This window comes from Chenopodium album, chromosome 4, assembly GCF_948465745.1.
Source record: "Chenopodium album chromosome 4, dcCheAlbu1.1, whole genome shotgun sequence".
Taxonomy (NCBI): Eukaryota; Viridiplantae; Streptophyta; class Magnoliopsida; order Caryophyllales; family Amaranthaceae; genus Chenopodium; species Chenopodium album.
This window is the reverse complement of record NC_137837.1, coordinates 45,822,639-45,842,445: the sequence shown is the minus strand read 5'-3', so window position 1 is coordinate 45,842,445 and position 19,807 is coordinate 45,822,639. Positions and strand designations below refer to the sequence as shown.

General features: G+C 36.3%; 2 protein-coding genes and 1 long non-coding RNA gene across 3 annotated transcripts; 1 reads left to right on the top strand and 2 right to left on the bottom strand.

The window, feature by feature from the left end:
• Window positions 1-419: 419 nt before the first annotated feature.
• Window positions 420-1,642, bottom strand: LOC145626975 (uncharacterized). Its single transcript, XR_014111230.1, has 2 exons — window positions 1,455-1,642; window positions 420-683 (listed from the first exon to the last, which is right to left on the bottom strand). It is a non-coding gene; the product is annotated as an uncharacterized LOC145626975 (long non-coding RNA).
• Window positions 1,643-4,829: 3,187 nt separating this feature from the next.
• On the bottom strand, window positions 4,830-5,288 carry LOC145627889 (protein FAR1-RELATED SEQUENCE 6-like). The gene has a single exon (XM_081680232.1). The coding sequence runs from the start codon at window positions 5,286-5,288 to the stop codon at window positions 4,830-4,832; it is 459 nt and encodes a 152-aa protein (XP_081536358.1).
• A 2,625-nt stretch (window positions 5,289-7,913) lies between these two features.
• Window positions 7,914-18,717, top strand: LOC145626974 (phosphoglucan phosphatase LSF1, chloroplastic-like). Its single transcript, XM_081679398.1, has 10 exons — window positions 7,914-8,285; window positions 9,912-10,018; window positions 10,739-11,198; window positions 12,078-12,146; window positions 12,236-12,357; window positions 13,024-13,239; window positions 13,700-13,805; window positions 13,951-14,063; window positions 16,701-16,845; window positions 18,251-18,717. The coding sequence occupies exons 1-10, from the start codon at window positions 8,034-8,036 to the stop codon at window positions 18,368-18,370; spliced, it is 1,710 nt and encodes a 569-aa protein (XP_081535524.1). The 5' UTR covers window positions 7,914-8,033; the 3' UTR covers window positions 18,371-18,717.
• Window positions 18,718-19,807: the final 1,090 nt, after the last annotated feature.

The following is a 19,807-nucleotide window of genomic DNA, read 5'->3' as shown; positions in this document are numbered from 1 at the left end:
TGCTATTTTTTTCTCTTTCTTCACCTCCACCAGCTAAGGAGCCTTTCTTTTCTTCCCGGCTACTGGTGGGGCTGGGGCGGCGTCCTTGACATTGTCAAGGTCTATTGGTTCCTGCCCTTGGCCATTCGGGGCCACAACACTACGTGAAAAAATGAATTTGGCACCGGTTCAAACCCGGCCTAAGGCACCGGTTTGAACCGGTGCCTATGTGGGGGGTGGGTTTAAAAAGGCACCGGTTCAAACCGGTGCCAAAATTAAATTGGCACCGATTAACCGGTGCCAAAAAGGCCCACAGAAAATTATTTCAAAGTTTTTGGCACCGGTTAGCCGGTGCCAAAAAACCCCAAAAATCATTTTTTTTTTTTTTTTTGTTGTTGTCATTTTTCACTTAAAAATCAAATTGACTAAAATAAATAAGAACAACAACATATTAATCGAATATCATTGAATATAACCGAAATTTACAGTATATAATCAAGAAAAAATTACAATATACAAATTATAAAATTAAACAATTACAACATATAAATAAATAAAAAAGAACTACAATATAAATCAAAAAAAAATATTACAACATCACAATAAAAAAAAAAACCCAAACATCTAAATCAATATTCTTGATTCTTGATTCTTGATTCTTCAATTATGTGCAATATTTTGGGCCTACAAAGCAAATAGTATACCTGCGCCAATTAGTTCATCCAACAAAATCAATTAAAATGTATTAGCTGCGAAATTAGTTAAAAACCCAGAAATTAAAAAAAAAATCGAAAAAATTAAAATCGAAAAAAAATTAAAACCCAGACAATCGAAAAAATTAAAATCGAAAATTAGTTAAAACCCAGAAAATACAGAAAATGAAGAAAAAATTAAATTAAAACCCAGAAAATCGAAAAAAATTAAAACCCAGAAAATTAAAAAAAAAATCCAAAAAAAATTAAAATCGAAAATTAGTTAAAAACCCAGAAAATTAAAAAAAATCGAAAAAATTAAAATCGAAAAAAAAATTAAAACCCAGAAAATCGAAAAAATTAAAATCGAATATTAGTTAAAACCCAGAAAATCGAGAAAATCCAGAAAATGAAGAAAAAATTAAATTAAAACCCAGAAAATCGAAAAAAAAATTAAAACCCAGAAAATAAAAAAAAAATCAAAAAAAATTAAAATCGAAAATTAGTTAAAATCGAAAAACAAATAATAATCGAAAAATGAATCAAAATCGAAAAACAATAATAATACTCAGAAATGAAATCGAAAAATAAAACCCAAAAATGAAATCGAAAAACAATTACCCAGAAATGAAATCGAAAAACAAATACCCAAAAATGAAATCGAAAACAAATACCCATAATTCGAAGAAAAATAAATCAAAATCGAAAAAAAAAAACCTATTAAAATCGAATAAAAATGAACAGAAATCAAAAATAATAATCAAAATAAAATAAAAAAAATACCAAGAAATCGATTGAAAGAAATGAGGACGGTGTTGCATGTTGGAAGGAGATGAGGGAGAAGGAGATGAGGGAAGAGAAATAGAAGGAGGACGGAGAAGGAGGACGGAGAAGGAGATTGAGAAAGAGGAGGAGAGGAGAGAGAAAGAGGAAGAGATGAGGAGAGGAGGAGAGAGAAAGAGAAACGACTGATTGAGTTAATGTGTTAGGGTTGGGGGGCTTTTATATGGGCCGTTTTTTTTTTAATATTTAATGGCACTGGTTCACTTCAAACCGGTGCCCTTTTATGTTTTTGCCACCGGTTTGAAGTGAACCGGTGCCATATATCCTGGTTCAACTTCCCACCAAATTTTAAGGCCATTTTTGGCACGGGTTTGGACTGAACCGGTGCCAATTAGGGGGTGCCTTTTTGATTTTTTCTACTAGTGCAGTATCCTTGACGGATGAGAGGAAGCACTCCCGAGTCGTCTTTTGATCCCCATTCAAGGAACCAACAAAGCCATCATCCCTCTCATACTTGATGAGCATGAGAGAAGGGATGATTACAGCCTTGGCTTCGTTGAGGGTTGGGCGGCCTAGGATAATGTTATAGGCGGTCAACTCCTCAACGACCAAGAATTTGAAGACTAGGTGTCGTCCTTTTCCTTTTTCACCCAGCCGGATAGGTAAGTCAATCCTACCGACTGGGTAAACCATCCCACTCCCAAAACCAACCAAGGGGTGGGTAATCGGATGCATGCTGCTGAGGTTGTATTTCAGCTTCCGCAGGCACCAGAGACTGATGATGTCCGACGAGCCGTCGTTGTCAATAAGGATTCGACTAACCAGCTGGTTGGTGACCTTATATTCAATGACGACCGAATCATCATGCGGACGACGGACAGTGCCCCTATCATTCTCAGTGATCAGAACGTTCGAGAAAGAGGTGCTAGCGGCCGCCTGATCATCATCATCATCATTGTCCATCTTTTGAAGATGGCTCTTGGTGCCCCGGATGGTAGGGCCACCGCATGAGAACCCGCCTGCTATGGTGTAGACCGGATCCTTATCGGTGTCCGAACTACTAGCAGGCTAGGGTGTCTTGGATGACTGCCTTGGGTTCTTCTTATTTGTCCCTTTGGACTTAGAAATGTAGGACTTTAACATCCCCTTGTTAGCCAGACGGTCTAACGCCCGTTGAAGGCTGAAACAGTCGTTGGTGTCATGACCAACTTCCTCATGGTATTGGCAGAACTTATTTTTGTTCCTTGATTGAATGGAACTTTTCATTGGATTCGGCTTCTCTAGAGACAACCGGTCCTTGATCTCCATGAGGATGGAGTTGCAGTCCTTGTTAAACTCGTACCTGGGAACGTACAGTTTAAATTCTTTCTTTTTCTTCTGGGACGGCTGATTAGAATCACTCACCGCCCAAACTTCTTTTCTCTTTTTGCTCTCATCTTTTTTCTTGGCCGACTGTCTTTTTGCCTATCAGACTTCTTGGAGTCCGACTAGCTACCAGGCGAGCAGAGGTCGGTTGCTTGAATATAGCTTTTTGCCTCCCTCAAGGCCGCCTGTAAAGTAAAAGCCCCTTTTCTGACTAGGTTAAACTTAAAGGTCCACCCGTCTCTCAGATCCTTAAATAAGTCTGTAAAAGCTACCTCGTCAGACAGTCCTTGAATTTGAATTCTGATCAGATTGAACCGCCTGACATAGGAGCGCAATCCTTCTCTCTCTCCCTGCTTAATGGTGCTCAAGTCAAGACTTGTTTTCTTCGCAGGAATGTTCATTGAGAAGTTGGAAGCAAACAAGAAGGCAAGCTTCCTGAAACTATCGATGGAACTGGCTGGCAAGTTGCCAAACAATTGTTGGGCAATGCCCTTCAATGTAGCCGGAAAGCATCGACACCAAGTGGCATCATCCAACCCCTGTAAATACATGAGGTTGGTGTAAGCCATGAGGTGATCTTCCGGGTTGGAGGTACCGCCATAGGTACCTACCAACACATTTTTAACCTTGGCGGTTGTGCCGCCTCGGTTATTTCCCGGGTGAACGCAGAAGGTTGTTCACCAAGGCGGAGCAGACAAAGCTGCCAGTCCAGTGGCTGGACGTTGTTGTATGCCGCCTGACCTCCAAAGAGGGTCGACTGCATGAAATGAGGAGAATACGGATCGTAGACCAGAGGTGGTACATACGGTGCATTCCTAATCATCTGAGGGCCATAATGGACGGTGTTACCGCCTGTATGGCTCTTATGTAAGGATTTCACATTCCCTGTAGATGTATTCTTAAAGTTGTATGGAAAGCTTGATGTAGAAGCTGACTTAAACAACTGCTAATTCCTCTTGCGGGTGATGATCTCCCGGGCGTCAAGAGTTGATTTTTTGTTTCCCACCGGCTGTTCAGTCCGGCGGGTGGTAGTTGTGTTCCTCTTAGGCAGAAGAATCTTGGACCAATCAATGGTCCCGGCTGCCTTCTCCTTTGGATGAGAAGTTGGCTGCCTATCTCGGACTGACTTCCCCTTCTCCAGAGGAGTCAGGAGTCTTCCTTGCCGACTGACCCCTGCTTGGGTCAGCCCGGCTCTTGGTGATCAGATCCTTCATTTCACCCTTGAAACTAGTCATGAACTTCATGAGTTCGTCTCGAGTGACGGGAGCGGATCCACTAGCCGTATGGGTTTCCCCTTCCGGCTGTCCAGGGGGTCGGTTTGTACCCGCCTGGCTGGAACCCCGCTCCAGAGTGTCTTTGGGCCGGATGTGCTTGGTTATCTGAGAGCCATCACTGGCTATATAAGTTTCGACCTGAGGATTATCATCCTCTTGGTTAGTAAAGACTTCCGGTTTGCCCACCGGACGCTCAGGAGGTGGTACAGACTCTTGAACCATCCTTGAGGTACTCTCCCCACAAACGACCCCAAATGTTTTGGGTGTTTTTGTCCCTCGGGAGAGTTACGTCACAAAGATTGGTCCGGCTGAGCTGTACCTACAAAAACAACGGAGACTCCAGGTGGTGGAGCTCCGCCTCCGAAGGTCAAATTAGTAACTTGAAAGAGAATAAAGAGTACAGAAAGTTAGGTGGGGATCTGCTTAGATTCCAAGCTCAGGTGTTTCTCTGATGAGAGAGAAAGTAGGTGTAATAAATGATTAAATGTGTCCCCAAAATGGGGAAATATCTCCCTATTTATAGGGTCATTGGTAGGAGTGCCCCTATCTAGGTCACTTAACCTAGATTTTAGTGGGTTGCGCCGAATTACGGCGCTTTTTGGGATTTGGGCCCTTGAAGGCCGCCATTTCAGAAGCTATCTGAAGGGGATACGTGTTAGGAGGCTATTGGGCCACTTGGGCCAGCCTGAACTTGACACGTGGCCTTCTCTCATTGGTCCACATGTCTAGGGTATTTTTACCCTAAACACTTGTTGATCGGCTTCTCCTTCTTTTCAAATTCAACCCACACATATACTCTGTCTTTTATTAAATGTTCGAAATAGCCCGGAGATATCTCATGCATGCTACTACCAGTGCAGTACATGAGCCTCTTGCATTCCCTTTGCACCTCCATAAACTTTGAGTCAGTGTACACATTCCAAAATGTTTCCTCAAACTTGAAATCAGTCACTAGACCACGTAGGAACACGGCCGAGTTACCATCTACCAGCCTCTCTGACAGCAATCGATGCTCCATAGCAACCACATACTTCTTAGCAAATTCACAAAGTCCAGTGTTCCTGTCGAAGAACTCATAAAAAAACTTATGAATGCTTTCTGACCTCTGTGTAGTCTTCATCCCTACCCAGAACAAATGCTTCATTGCAGCTGGAATCCACATTTCCCTCTCATCATATAAAACAGCAAGCCACATGTTACTGACTAACTTATGCTTCTGAATAAATTCCTTCCACCTCAATTCAAAGTCCTACATAGATAAACTGTCATAGATTATAATTTTCAATTCCTCCTTAAAACCTAAGTACCCCTTACACTTCCCTAACTTCACACCAAATTTTTCTGTAATGTGCCACAGACACCATCTGTGTCGGGTTTGTGGCATCACAGCTTTCAATGCTTTGTGCATCGCCGGATCTTGGTCAGTCAGTATAGCCGTAGGAGGGTCCCCTCCAATAGCATCAAGCCATGTCGAAAACACCCACCTGAAACAACAATATAACAATTACAATATGAAAATATGACAAATCAAACACATAAATGACATGATAACATAATTAGATAACAACAAAAACACATAATAACATAATTAGCTAACAACAAAAACTATAATATAAATTTGAAGAAGAAAATTAAATTTATATAAGAACGCACTTAAAGGTTTCAGTGTCCTCGTGGGAGATTAAGGCGCATCTAAGCAATATGGTTTGCCCGTGATGGTTAACACCAACAACATTTGCAAAGGGCAAATCATACTTATTCATAAGGAAAGTGGTGTCAAAACAAACAACATCACCGAATTTCTCATACGCAGCCCTACTGCGTGCATCTACCCACAACACATCCTGAAGAACTCCATTATCATCCAACCGATGTACATGGTAAAAGTTCTTATTGTTCTTCTGCATCATTTTAAAATAATTCATCATGTCATTCGCATCTTCGTCCTTAAATTTCAATTTCTTCTCCTTCGCAGCCAAGTTATTCAAATCCTTTGTGGTGAAAGCAACAATTTCATATCCATTCCGCTAACTAGCCAACCACCTATGGAGTTTCGCGTTAGGCAACCCAACATCATTATCAAAGTGGAGTGCACGCCTAACATACGGTACCTTCTTCAACTCTTCTAACCTATACTTTGTCACTAGCATTGACTTTGATGGGGAAAACAGATGGCTATGACTTAAGCACACTTTCCTCAACTCCCATTTCCCATTAGAAGTCAAGCTACCATACACCATAGCCCCCGCACCCTCATTTTTTAGACTTTTTAGTGGCAACAGGTTCTCCTTCCAACTCCCTAGCAATTCTTTTACCACCGACCTTCCTTCGAGTGTCAGGTTTACCAGCACAGTCGCATTTCCATGTCACTGCCCGTTTTATCTTACTTCCATCTTTAAAGTGCTTGTATGCACTTTGTCCACATACCACCCCAAAGCCTTGCTGCTTCCCATAAGCATTGAAATAGACATCTATTTCTTGCCACGAATCAAATATCATCCCTATTTCGGGAGGGTCGACATTCAAAAACCTCATATCCACCAGATCACCTCCACCATTCCCCTCTCCATCCACCTCCCCTCCAGCTTCATCTATAGACCTTGAGTCACCACTATCACCAGCCCCTTCTCCATCATATTTTATAAGCTGCAACATTTCTTCATCATCGTCATCAATTGATAACGGAACATCATCTTACGCAACTAACTCCCCCTCCTCCTCCTCCCTATATTCCATGTTTTTTACTGCCGAAAAATTAAATTCACATTTGTCATTACATTGTTATATATATTGTTACATTGTCATTACATTTGCCAAAAAACAGCAGTAGGTTCCTACCTCATGATCAACAGGTAAATCAGTTTAAGGAAGCATTCTACCTCATGCTCATGCTCAGAACATAGTGTAAAAGATAACATGCTTATGTTCAAACACAAATCCACAACAACCAGCAAACATGTTCATTCTGTCTATCTTTCCTTATTAGGGACAAGTACCAAAATGATTCATTCACAAATCAACAACAACCACCAAAACGATTGTTCCAATAAGATCAAACAAAGCATGACAATGAATATTACATGCATGTTACATTTTGGTTATATTATATATTGTCATTTTTGCTCTTAAATACTGTCATATGATAAGTATTATTGACAACCAAGAACAACACATTTCACATTCACAACACATTCGTCAACCCCAAAATAATAAATATAAATTAGTTCAATATCCAAAATCCGAAGAAATTATACAAATCAATAATGATAATATATAATGAAGAAATTAGACCAAATTATGTCAAAATCAATAACGATAATAATGAATCTGTAAATTAGTATCTATCCAGCCAAGTTTAGCTAATTCAATTATACAATAACTCAAATTTAGCTAATTCAATCATACATGCAAGTTAATTGTTCAAAATTATACAATTAAACAAATAGGTTTTACTCACCAAAATGGATGCTAATACCGAAAATTGACGATGCCGGACCAAACCTACCGGAATCTGACCACAACCCACCAGATTAACATCCCATACCGCGCCGCTAGTCGAAGAACTACGAACTCGTTGAAGAACATTAATGGAGAACTTTAGTTGAAATGGGGAAAGTAAAGGGGAAAGAAAATTGAAAACGGAAAAATGATTATAACGGTATAGAGAACCGCGCCAATACGTATTTATTTCGCAAATGGGTCAGTACGTTTATACGTACATATGTGGGCCCCGCTTTTGCACCGGGAAAACTTAACCCAACAAATTGTTGGGTTAAGTTTTCCCGATAATTACCCATCATATTCATCCACTTCGGATCTCTCTACTTGACTACTTCTCCACTCACTTTACTCTCATACTCTCTCTATCTCCTCTTTTGCGCACTCTGTTCCACCGTCATCGACCGTTTGAAACATCATCTCGTAACTACATTTTCCTTCAATGTCTTTGTGCAATGGTCTGATTTCTTCTTCAATTTGGAGCACTGATTTCACCTTTAATGGAAGCATTGGTCTCATACTTAGGCGCACCAATCGGAACCGAATTTCTAGGGTTTTTGCGATGTCCAAGGACAATCAAATTGCCTACAAGATGAATTTGAATGAGTATATGGTCACCTTAGATAAGCCTCTCGGCATTCGCTTCGCTCTTTCGGTTGATGGCAAGGTTTTCATTCATTCTCTCCGAAAAGGGGTAATTTAACTATACTCGTAATTACTCTGTTTTGATCATTAATTTTTACTGCCGTGCAATGTATGGGTTGCATTTTATTGAATAATCTTATACGAATTACAAATAAAAAAAAAAAAAAAAGATACAATTTTCCTGTCATATTAAAGATTTTAGGTTTAATTCAGATGCAAAGCTTATATACTGCTACCTTCGTGTTTTTGTTGATTGCAACAAAACAATTTTTCTTGTCTCACGAACGATGAAACAATAATAACTCTTTTGTTGCACCTGATATGAAACGGAGGCATTATATATAAAATGTGATCGTGAACCTTAATACTCGTCGTTTTCAGATGTTTGTGTCATTTGGTTGGACTTGAGAGACTTCATGACAAATGGAATCTAACAATTTAACTATTTGTTATATTTCAAAACATTGCCTGCGATCATGTTCGATTGGTCTAGATTCATAGCAAAAGGACCAGCTTGCAAATTAAATAAAATTGAAAGCATGTAGCTTACCATTGGAGTAAAAACATGATGTAGCTTGATTAAGCAACCTAATCAACCTTGACCAAACAAGCTACGTTGCTTGGTTTTTTAAAGAAAACTTTATCCACTTAAACTATGTCATGTATTTGATTAAAACTAAAAGTACTTTATTTAATTATTTAATTAATCAAGCTACAATATGCAATTGCACACCATTGGAGCAATTTGTAGCTACAAAATATACTAGCTTAAAAATTTGATGTATCAAGGTATTGTAGCTTACAATTGAACATGCTCTAATTGTTCTATATTTTTTTCATAATTCTTAGTTTGAGATGTTAAATTTCAATATTAAATTAAAAACCGTGGAAAAATCAAATAGGACAAACAATGAAACATAGTTTAGTAGTAAATGAAGGGGTAAATGCAACCCTTTACTGTTAAAAGAAAAAATAGAGATAAAAACAAAAAAAGAATATGACAAGTGAACTAACAATTGTCAATCACATAGGTATCAATGTAAAAAATTTGAAGAGGATGAGTTTTAGTTCATTGAAATTAGGGGGTAAAGTAAAACTAATAAAGTATTGAACACGCGTGATGCTTTTAATAAAAAAGAAACATGCAAGAAGAAGAAAAATGATACATGGTGATTATTGCACATATAATAAAATAAAATAAAATAGGAATACAAAAGAGGGAGGGACATGTGGCATTATGTTAGCAAATTTTCATGTTCTAAAATATTGTTATAGATATAAATATCACTAATTGATAATCTTAAAGCACTCGATAGGATGAATAATAACAAAACCCCACAATACTATTTTTACACACTTTTGTATTTTTATACTAGGAATAAGCAAGATCACAAACAAGATCTTCTAAGAGAAAAAGAAATTCCTGGAGTAATATATTGAAGCTTTTACTTAAGTTTTTAGCTCTATAGTTTTTACTGATATGATCTATGGAACCCTTAGGGCTTCTTCAAATCTAAAATGGTATTGCCCTATTGGTTAACAAAGTTATTACAAAATCATGCATCGATAATGTTATAAATGTTCAATCGTTGCTTATACTTTCCATTCGTTTGTTTTTTTTTTATACGTAGCCCTATCATTTTCCTTAATTGACTATTTTTTATTTGATTTATAGGGGAATGCGGAGAAATCAAGGATAATAATGGTTGGGGATACTTTAAAGAAGGCAGGTGATTCTTCTGATGGCCAGTTTTTAGAGATCAAGGACATTAGTGATGCACAGTATACATTTCTTTTACTTTTAAACTTCTGTTTTTCTAGGCATTTAACCTTTTGGGTATATTCTCATTTTTTGGTTATCTTTTTTATTAATCATTTTGAAATGTGAATGACTTATAATTCCAATTTAAATCAATTTAATCATTTGAGCACAATTAATTAGTCAATAACTGGCCCTATTCATTATGTATAGTTTGGAATTATGGAGTGTGAATAATTGCTTACTCTTGAGGAAATTGGGCAAGCATAGCGAGGACAGATAGTTCATTACTAATTCATGCACAGTTAATAAACATGTGAAATGAACAGGGTTTTGGGAAGATTTTGTTTTCAGTTGTAGATGAATAATTTGTTGTCTTATTGTTTTGTTTATGATCAAAGAGGCTACTCATATACAAAATATAATGGAAGTTGGTCCACCTATTAACTTGGTTTCCCTATAGTTGAGTAAGGAATCTACCCCTTGCAAAATTTACTGAAAAATAGGGGGATACTTGCTAAGTTTTCACAAATGAGAAGTGTGTTTCTTATAACTTAATATTATGTAACTGTTATGAGTTTACTTTTCACATGTTAATGATATTGGAATTTCTTATAATCTTAAATACCAATGTGCCTAGAAACATATACTTGATAGCATTACTTATTTTATAAAACAAGAAGTTAATTAATAATTAGTGTTTGTTCAGTTGTTTATGGCTTGATTCTTGTATGTTTTGTCAGGAGTATGCTCAAGGAGAAAGTTGGATCTTTTAGCCTTGTTCTCGAGAGACCTTTTTCACCCTTTTCCATAGAAGAGTTACTTTCAATGAATGACCTTGATATTCTTTTCAATAGAGGCCGTGTCCCAGTAGCCACATGGAGCAAGACCCTACTGGCTTCGGCTTTACAGGGGTCTAGCGAGAGTGGTGGGAATTCAGGTTTTGTAGTGTTCTCTTCAAAGTTTCTTGTATCACGGGCATGGAAGATGCTGACTGGGAAAAATGGAAATGGTTATCTGTTATCACAATATAACAGTTTTCCAGCATCACTTACCCAGCTGGTTTGCATATCTGTGGAAGAAGATTCCACTGATGCTGAATGGTCTCATGGAAGCTTTCCGTTAGGTGAATACACTAAGGCAATTGATCGTTCCAAAGGAGAAATCTATTACACTCATTCTCTTGGTATGCAGTACAGCAAGGTGTGGTATTCAGATACCTTATTTAGTGTAGCTCTCTCCCCCCCCCCCCCCCCCCCAAGGCATAAGGTACACGACCAGTCTTTTTTACTATGGTAAAATATTTAAAAAATAAATATTCTTATAAAGTTGAGTTGTTACTTCCGAAGTTTAATAATCTATTTGTAAAATCCATATAAAGTTAATTTTTACAAAATTTACGATGACAAAAACCAAAGGGGAAGCAATGATAAAAGCGACTTGGCTTGGTCTTCAAATCTGACATGATCATGTAATTACAGTCAGTATTACTTATCCCATTCTTCACAAATCTTGATCTTAATTTATTTGGTTAGCCTTTTGGCTTTTCCATCCCTTTGATCTTTGGTGGCAAAATTTTGAATCATCATTGACACCTTAAGGCTTTTATTTCTCCAACTGAGCAATAATCTTAGCAAAACCTACAAAATCATGTAAAATACTTTCGATTATAAAGCAAGTGAAATTAGTAGAAAACTGGGGTCTAATGCCCACTTGTTTTCTAAAAACAGGTTTTTAACATCAAAGAGGGGAAACCATTGCCATTAAATGCACTTATCATTCAGTAACCCTCCAATTGTTACTTTCGATTAAATGCACTTATCATTCATATTAGATTATGTACCCTCCAATTGTTACTTTGTGGTGTAAAGTGATTAAAATTAGCTGTTAACTTATATTTCTATGTAATACAATAACAACCAATTCTACACTATCACAAAAACCATCCAGGCTAGATCTTGGGCAAAATTGTAGTTTACTTCAAGTGATGGTTCGTTTGTCCACAATATGTTATTTGCTTGATGTTTATGCAATAGAGAGGTTTTATTACTTATATACTTTTTATGTTTGTGTTTCTGTCAGATAACTGAACAGTTATATGTAGGTTCCTGCATACAAGGAGAAACTGATGTTGAGGCTCTAGCGAGTTTGGTGAGTGCTGTGGTAGTCATCAGCATGATAATTCTAACAACTATAGAAGGCATTGATGTCGTTACTGAGTTCTGACAAATATGTACCAGGGAATCACTGCTATCTTAAATTTCCAGAGTCTGATTGAAGCAGAAAACTGGGGAATCAACTCTAATTCTATCAAGGAGTGTTGCCAAAAATGTGATATTCTGATGATCAATTACCCCATAAGGTGACTGGAGCCTCATATCATATATGGTTCATTTCTTCTCTTATCTTGCATTGTGTTTATTAATCAGAACTTTAGAACTGGGCCTGAAGTCATACTCATATGGAGCTCTTTTACCAACAAACTACTCAGAAATTTGAATTTTATTAAATAATTAATTCCTGATTATACATAGATTCTTTGTCATTATCAATGTGACATATGAGAAAGTAAATATCCTTGTTTTAAACTCTTAAATAGAATTGGTTCACATTAATGTGGACCATTAATGTTAGGGTCACTATATTGATAGGTTGCTATTTTAAAATCAAAGTCTTTATATTAATAAAAAGGTCAAAATAAAGGTTATTATGTAGAAATAAAAGTCGTGTTATAATAAACATAATAAGTGATTAATATATTTTAAAATTAGAGTTTTAATATACTGGTCAATATGAATAATGAAGTTCACTATCTTAAAATTAGGGTTACTATGTTCAACATAACGTCGGCTGGCACGTGCAGACCTCAAGTCTACCAAAATATTATTTTGAATCAAGTCCACACAAGTTTTTCCAATTTATTATTTTTGTTTTGGATTTTATAACCCACTTTTGCTTATTTTATTTTATTTTTGATAAATTTTTTATAATTTAATATGTAATTTACAAATTTATATTGATTTTACAGGGAAGGAGATTCCTTTGATATGAGGAAGAAACTGCCATTTTCCGTGGGACTGTTATTGCGCCTGTTGAAAAAAAACCACAGAGTTTTTGTCACTTGTACATCAGGATTTGACCGTTCTCCAGCATGTGTCATTGCATATCTGCACTGGATGATGGACACTTCGCTTAATGCAGCTTATAATTTTGTCACTGGACTTCACACTTGCAGGCCTAACAGGTGCTTCCCAATATAAAGACTTCAGTAATTAAGTTTCTGCTGTCACTAAAGTAATCCAAAATTACCTTCATTTCCCTTTCCTTGATCTTTTTTACTCAAAGCTTCTCTATCCTTTCTCCCTGCCAATGGGCAGAGTAAAGAGAATTCAAAACAGAAACCTAATAAGTCTTTTGAGGTCTGCCACACAAAGACTTTGTGACACATTGACATTAAATATCTTCTTGAAAGAGGTTCAATGGAGAGAAATAAATGGTAGGAGAGGTAGGATCTTAATTTGTTTGAGAAAATTGTTTAGCATGCTTTATATCACTGTCTTAGGAAACTTACTCTGAACAATGACAGGCTATTTATGACTGTTATTATCAAATTCTTCTTATCTGCTTTTTTCTTTTCTGTTTATATTTAATTTAGGTTGTAATGCTGCACATTTTAGAGTTAAACAATGGAGAACTGAATGCAGGCCAGCAATAGCTTGGGCAACATGGGATCTCATAGCCATGGTTGATAAAGATAAACAGGACAGGCCAGCGACCCATGCTGTGATTTTTGTCTGGAATGGACATGAGGTAGCTGATTTACTTATTTATTTAATTTTCAGGGCCTTTTTATAGTCTCTCTTGTTTACATTTGTAATTTTAAATTCATGTTTATCAAATAGTTTTTGTCTCTTTACATTTATTTACGGGATTATTAATCTACTTCTAATGGCAGGGTGAAGATGTGTACTTGGTTGGGGATTTCACTGGTAATTGGAAAGATCCAATAAAGGCAGTGCACAAAGGTGGTCCAAGATATGAAATTGAAGTTCGGCTACCACAAGGGAAGTAAGTAACTAAGTACAAGTTTTTATACGCAGTATCGCATCAATCAATGATTGTCTTAAGTTTGAGCAACCAAGTCAAATAGTTGGAGATAGAATTTGTGGGGTGCAGTGGCGTACACTATGGTACTCAAACATTGTTGTTTCGGCCTAATATCCCAATTTATGTCTTACATCAATGTGTTATTGAATCTATATTGGATACTATGCTAGGCAGTTGAACATGGTGAGCCTAGAAGACTGCAAAGCCACCCAACAAATAAGAGAGAAAGAAATGATGATAACTTTACGGAGTCTTGAACTTTGTCAAACTTGCCCAAAGTTCATCATATCTAGAATCTAGATTAATATTAGGCCAAGAGTTTAGATTGACCCTAATCTAGGACTAAAGCATATGACTATTGTTTGTTTTAGAAATTGAGTTGACTTGAGGGATTGCAGAAGGTTTATCGCATGATATACATTCATGCATTTCTGTTAAACAGAAAATGAAATTCTATAGTTGTGATAGTATGTTCGTTTTATGTTGTCACTGCGCCTTAGGATGGGACAGGTCCATATGTTTTAAAGTTTCAGCTATGCCTACTGCGGGACTCATACATCTATCATAGGATATGCTGTCAAAATTTCTGGTTTTTTTTTTTTAGTTTTTAATTTTTTTGGTGGCCTGGTGGGTGTTGCCAGGAAAGATTAATTATTTTTGTAAATAAGTATTATTGTTATTATTATTTTTTTTTAATTTTAAAGTGAGAGAAAGTAGAAGAGGAGATAGAGAGAAATAGATGATTCTCTTATAATTTTCAGAGTGAGGTTACTAGTGATTTTATAGCATTATTTATACAACAACAACAACATCAAAACCTTAGTCCCAAAATCATACGGGATCGGCTAACATGAGTCATTACAAGGAGTTGTCCGAAAGACAAGAGCACAACAACATAATCAATTGAATGTAAGTTTGAAAAAAAAGATGTACAGTGAGAAATAAAGAGTATACAAATAAAATTTAAGAGAGTTTTAAAGGTGGTAAGTTTGAGTTAACTATGAAGGTTTTTTTTTTTTTTTTTTTTTAAAATTTTTTTTCTTTTGAATGAGTGCCAGTAGATCATTAGCTCTTTCACCTTTTCCTGTGAAGGGTGACTTGGTCATTTTACCCAATAAGCGTAAGGTTTGAATCTCTCGTTTTCCTTTTCTTATAGTCAATGTTGTAAATTTAGGTCATACATTCTAAAAAATATAAACCATTTATTAATCTAGCGCTAACATATAACATGTTTCTTATTCCAAAAGAATAACCTTCACTTGGGAATTAGTGCCATATACCGACAATTGAAGAGAGTATGTTGTGAATTATTGAGTTTTCAGAATTTGGTGATGATCTGAATGTACTTTGTTTGAACTCTCAGTCAAGCAATCTATCAAAGAGGTGGTGGGTATGATTCTGGCTAACAGTATTTTTTTAGTATGCTTTCTTAGGAAGGGTTGGCTTAAAACAGAATTCGAGGACCCTGCAAATTCTTGATCAAACCAAGCTCTTGTACCAATAACGCAGGATCAAAGATCTTGAATAATTTTCAGGAAAGAATAGAAAAATGAGAGAGAGTAGAAGAGGAGGTACAGAGAGAATAAGATGAATCAGATGATTGTCATAAAACTTTCAGTATGAGGTTACAATTGAACTTATTAGTTCTATTAATAACAAGAAAAAAAAAAAAAAAAAAAAAAAACAAACAAACATTAAACTACCTCAGGATTCAGTCTTAAACAGACAAGAAAAATCTAACTGAATTTTGTATTCTACTCACAGTTATAACAAGATGTGGTTAATAATGGGTTCACCACCAAAACTATTCTAAAGCCAAAATGGTGAACTTGTACTAAAATTCAGCTTATTTGTTGCTTCCTTATTATGAGGAGAAGATTGATCATCTTGTGAGTGGAGAGTGTGTATGACACCGCTTGACCTGTAATACATGTGATTTGTCTATAGAAACGCAAATGTGGCATAAATCTAGAGAATGCAAAAACTTTTGTTAGGTTTCAAAAACCCTAGATCTGAAAATTCCAGTTGTAATGAAGAGGAAGAAAAATAAAGTTGGGTTATTGTTTGCCTGAGTAATGCAAGTCCATCCATATGTTTGCCTGCAGGTAGAGCTCTAATATGTTTGGGAGGGTGGCAGCGTCATGAGCCGTACTATTTTTAGTATTATAAAATAAACATTTTATGGGATAACATTAATTTGCTCTACCAGCTGTCACTAGTCTTATGTCTCAAAAAGAGAGGCAACAAACACTTGTTTTTATCTATTTTACACCTGACATTAATCTCCTATTCTAACAATAACATTTTTTTTTTGCCTCATCCTACCTATAAGGACCATAACTGGCCAAAGTGCTAATTCCTCATTAATGCCAATTAAAAATAGAATGAATGCCATTGATTTTGGATGCCATCAGCCCCCAGGCTTTTAGGGGGATGCTTGGTTTATATCAAAGTCAAAAACCAATATTGCAATCAGTACCACTATGTATTGCAGTTTGCTTATCTCCCATAACTGCAACGTTTGTATCATATTCTCCTGGACCGTATGGCATGAAGTGGCCCATCTCTGTGTGTATAATGTAATCATTTCACTTACAGGTACTACTACAAGTACATTGTTAATGGCCAGTGGAGGCACTCGATGACTTCACCAACAGAAAGAGATGAAAGTGGAAATGTTAATAATATCATTGTGATTGGTGATACAGCAAGTGCGAGGCCCTCTGTTCAGCAACACAAAAAGGTTGGTTCTGTTCCTTTTTTTTTTTTTTGGTCTGTTCTTTTTTTTTTTTTTTTTTTTTTTTTTTTTTCCTCGTCTTCATATGTATGTGTTTCCCATGAATCTTGGGGTACTAGTCGTGATCATTTTCCTAGTAAGTCTCACTGCTTCTTTCGACTTCTATGAACGTCAATGGAATTGGTCCTTCAACTTTGAACCTCTGTTATTAGCTATCCCTGTCAGTAATAGTATGTAGCACAAAAAAACATATGGTTGAAGATTCTGGTAATGTAATGTATGAGGGGAAGAATTGCACTTGACAATATAATACTTTATTTTCTTAGCGTTGATGATAAATTAGTCAAATGACGACTTGGAAGAATTCTTCCTAGTATCTCTATGCATCAGATATTTTGCTAACCAAGTAATTTGCAATCATACTAAGCAAAGGTTGGCCTAGTGGTTAAGGTTGAACCTTCCAACCTTGAAGTTGGAGGTTTCCCTACCCTTCTTCCTTGCTTACAAGTGTCTAGCCTGCAAACTCAGGTCGCGGGTTGACCTATGAGAGGTTTCGGTCCGAAAGGGCAGTTCATCTTACTTAACGAAAAAAAAAGCAATTTGAATGAAATCATATAACTGGAATGGGATACTTTTGGAGAATTTGAGGCTTAAAGAGCTGGGAATGGGAACAGGAAATTTTCTAGGTGTCTTATGTTTGTTTTGTGGGATGAGGTATTTTGTTGGTTAGTTTGTAATGAGAACGGACAGCTCACTTTACCAAAGGGGGATGGAGGTAGCACCGTAACAAAGGATGAGAATAGAAGTAATTGACTTGACCATATTTTTAAGTGATTTCTTATTATTTGCCCAACTATCACTTTATCTTTAATCCCTGAATTTCCATTTTTATGTTAGAAATGCCAATTGAAAGTTAATGGATAATTATGCTACAGAAATTAGCTTGTTGAATTTGGAAGACTGGCTTTTGTAAATTGTTTCCATGGAAAATCATTGGCTCATTGCCACACTATAATGATAAGCAATTTTATTATTGCATATTAAAGCCCTTTACAATTGTTACCAAATGAGTTAGTAATGGACTCAAATATTCAAATATATAAATTAGTGTATGGCTGAAGAATTTCTCATTTAACTTTTGAATTCTCATTTGATTTTGATTATTAATCTTGATTTTCTATGCTGTTTTACTTCCTTTTATTCTTGGTGTTCCTTTCATCACAATCTATCAATTATATTCTGCATGCAAAGTTCAAATCTTTGGTGAAGTTTTTGCATTTGATCACAAGAAGAAAGCCGCATTGTTGGTGTGTTTCAATTATATCTATTTGTTATAAAGCCCATTATTTTCATCATGGAACACATTATAAATGAGCCATTATACAGCAAGTAATGTTGTTTGTATTTACAGGATGCTAATATTGTGAAGGTCATTGAGAGACATCTGACAGAAAACGAGCGCTTTATGCTGGCTAAAGCAGCACGCTGCATTGCTTTCTCTATATGTCCAATAAGATTGGTGCCCAAGTAGCCCCTTAAACAAGCTTCTAAAAAGATAAGTTTGGAACGAAAGGTGAAGTCTTCTGAGAGTATAATCAAACCAAAATGAGTAACTGCATATTGTGGTGTATGTGTAAAAACTTGTAACATACACGCTGTAGAATTATGGCAAGTGATAGATGTCTGTGTGCAAGATACCGGATGTGGAGAATTTAATTTGCCATCTTTGGGCCTTAGTTGATCATTGAAGCCACTTTTATGGAAAAAGGTATGTGATACAAGAAAAATTCTAGGATGTAAAAAATTAGGGAAAATTCTATATGGTGGCCTTGTGAAAACAATTTTATTTCTGTAATTATTTATTTTTAATTTTTTCGAGTGCCGTTGTCGTAATGCATATGAGATAATAGCAAGCCCATGCTTTAATGGGTGATTTGACTAACCTACCCTTGAGTCAATTCAATGAAATATTTCTTTAAAACTACCCACTGTCCCCACTGATCAAACTCCATGAATAAAGGGTTTGTCAACTCGTGTTCCTTTTATAGTACTCTCTTTGTTTCTATTTTGATTGTGCGTATTTGTTAATGCATTACTTTGACCATAATTACCACTAGTTGCATATGCATATTTAAAGAAAAAAAAAATTATCAATTGAATATTAAACTACTCATTGCGATGAATAAAATAAAAACCAACACAACTATATTACATTGTATCTTTTGAGAACAAAGGGAGTATATAATACATCACATATTTGAATATATTTTGTTTAATGGTGTTCCCCTGTTGTGGGATTATTTCCTAGAATTGAAGAATGAAGAGATGGAGCAAGTCACGAGACCTTTTAGTTCGTGTGAAGTATTGGCTGCCCTTAAGACTATGAAGTCATTTAAGGCGCCAGGCCCAACTACAAAAATTTTTTGGAGTTTGGTGGAGCCGAATGTGGTGCAACTTGTTTGTGAAATTTTGGATGGCAATGAGTTTCCGAGTTTCCTTGTGGTTTTAATGATGTGTTTTTGGTTTTGATTCCGAAGATTGAAGTCCCTCAAAGAGCTAACCAATTTCGTCCTATCGGCTTGTGTAATATTAAATTATTTATAAAATTGTTACAAAAGTGATAGTTAATCGATTAAAACCAGTTCTTCCGAAGCTTATCTCTCCGACTCAATGCTCGTTTGTTCCAAAGAGACAAATCACGGATAATGTGATAATTGTTCAGGAAATACTTCATACTATGAGGAACAAACAAGGGAAGGATGGCTTTATGGCAATTAAAATTGATTTTGAAAAACCTATAACCGTCTTCGATGGTCATTTTATCAAGGAATTATTGAGTGAGCTTCGATTGCCCATCCACATTGGTGATGTTGTCATGAGGTGTATCTCTTCTACGAACCTTCAGATTTTATGGAATGGTGAACAAACGGAGTCTTTCAAGCCAACACGGGGTATCTGCCAAGATGAT

Excerpts from the sequence above, each read along its gene's own strand:
- LOC145626974 (XM_081679398.1), top strand. The coding sequence starts at position 8,034 with ATGTCTTTGTGCAATGGTCTGATTTCTTCTTCAATTTGGAGCACTGAT. Across the intron at positions 8,286-9,911 it reads TTCATTCTCTCCGAAAAGGG|GGGAATGCGGAGAAATCAAG; the intron begins GTAATTTAACTA and ends TTTGATTTATAG. Across the intron at positions 12,147-12,235 it reads TTGAGGCTCTAGCGAGTTTG|GGAATCACTGCTATCTTAAA; the intron begins GTGAGTGCTGTG and ends AATATGTACCAG.
- LOC145627889 (XM_081680232.1), bottom strand. The coding sequence starts at position 5,288 with ATGTGGCTTGCTGTTTTATATGATGAGAGGGAAATGTGGATTCCAGCT.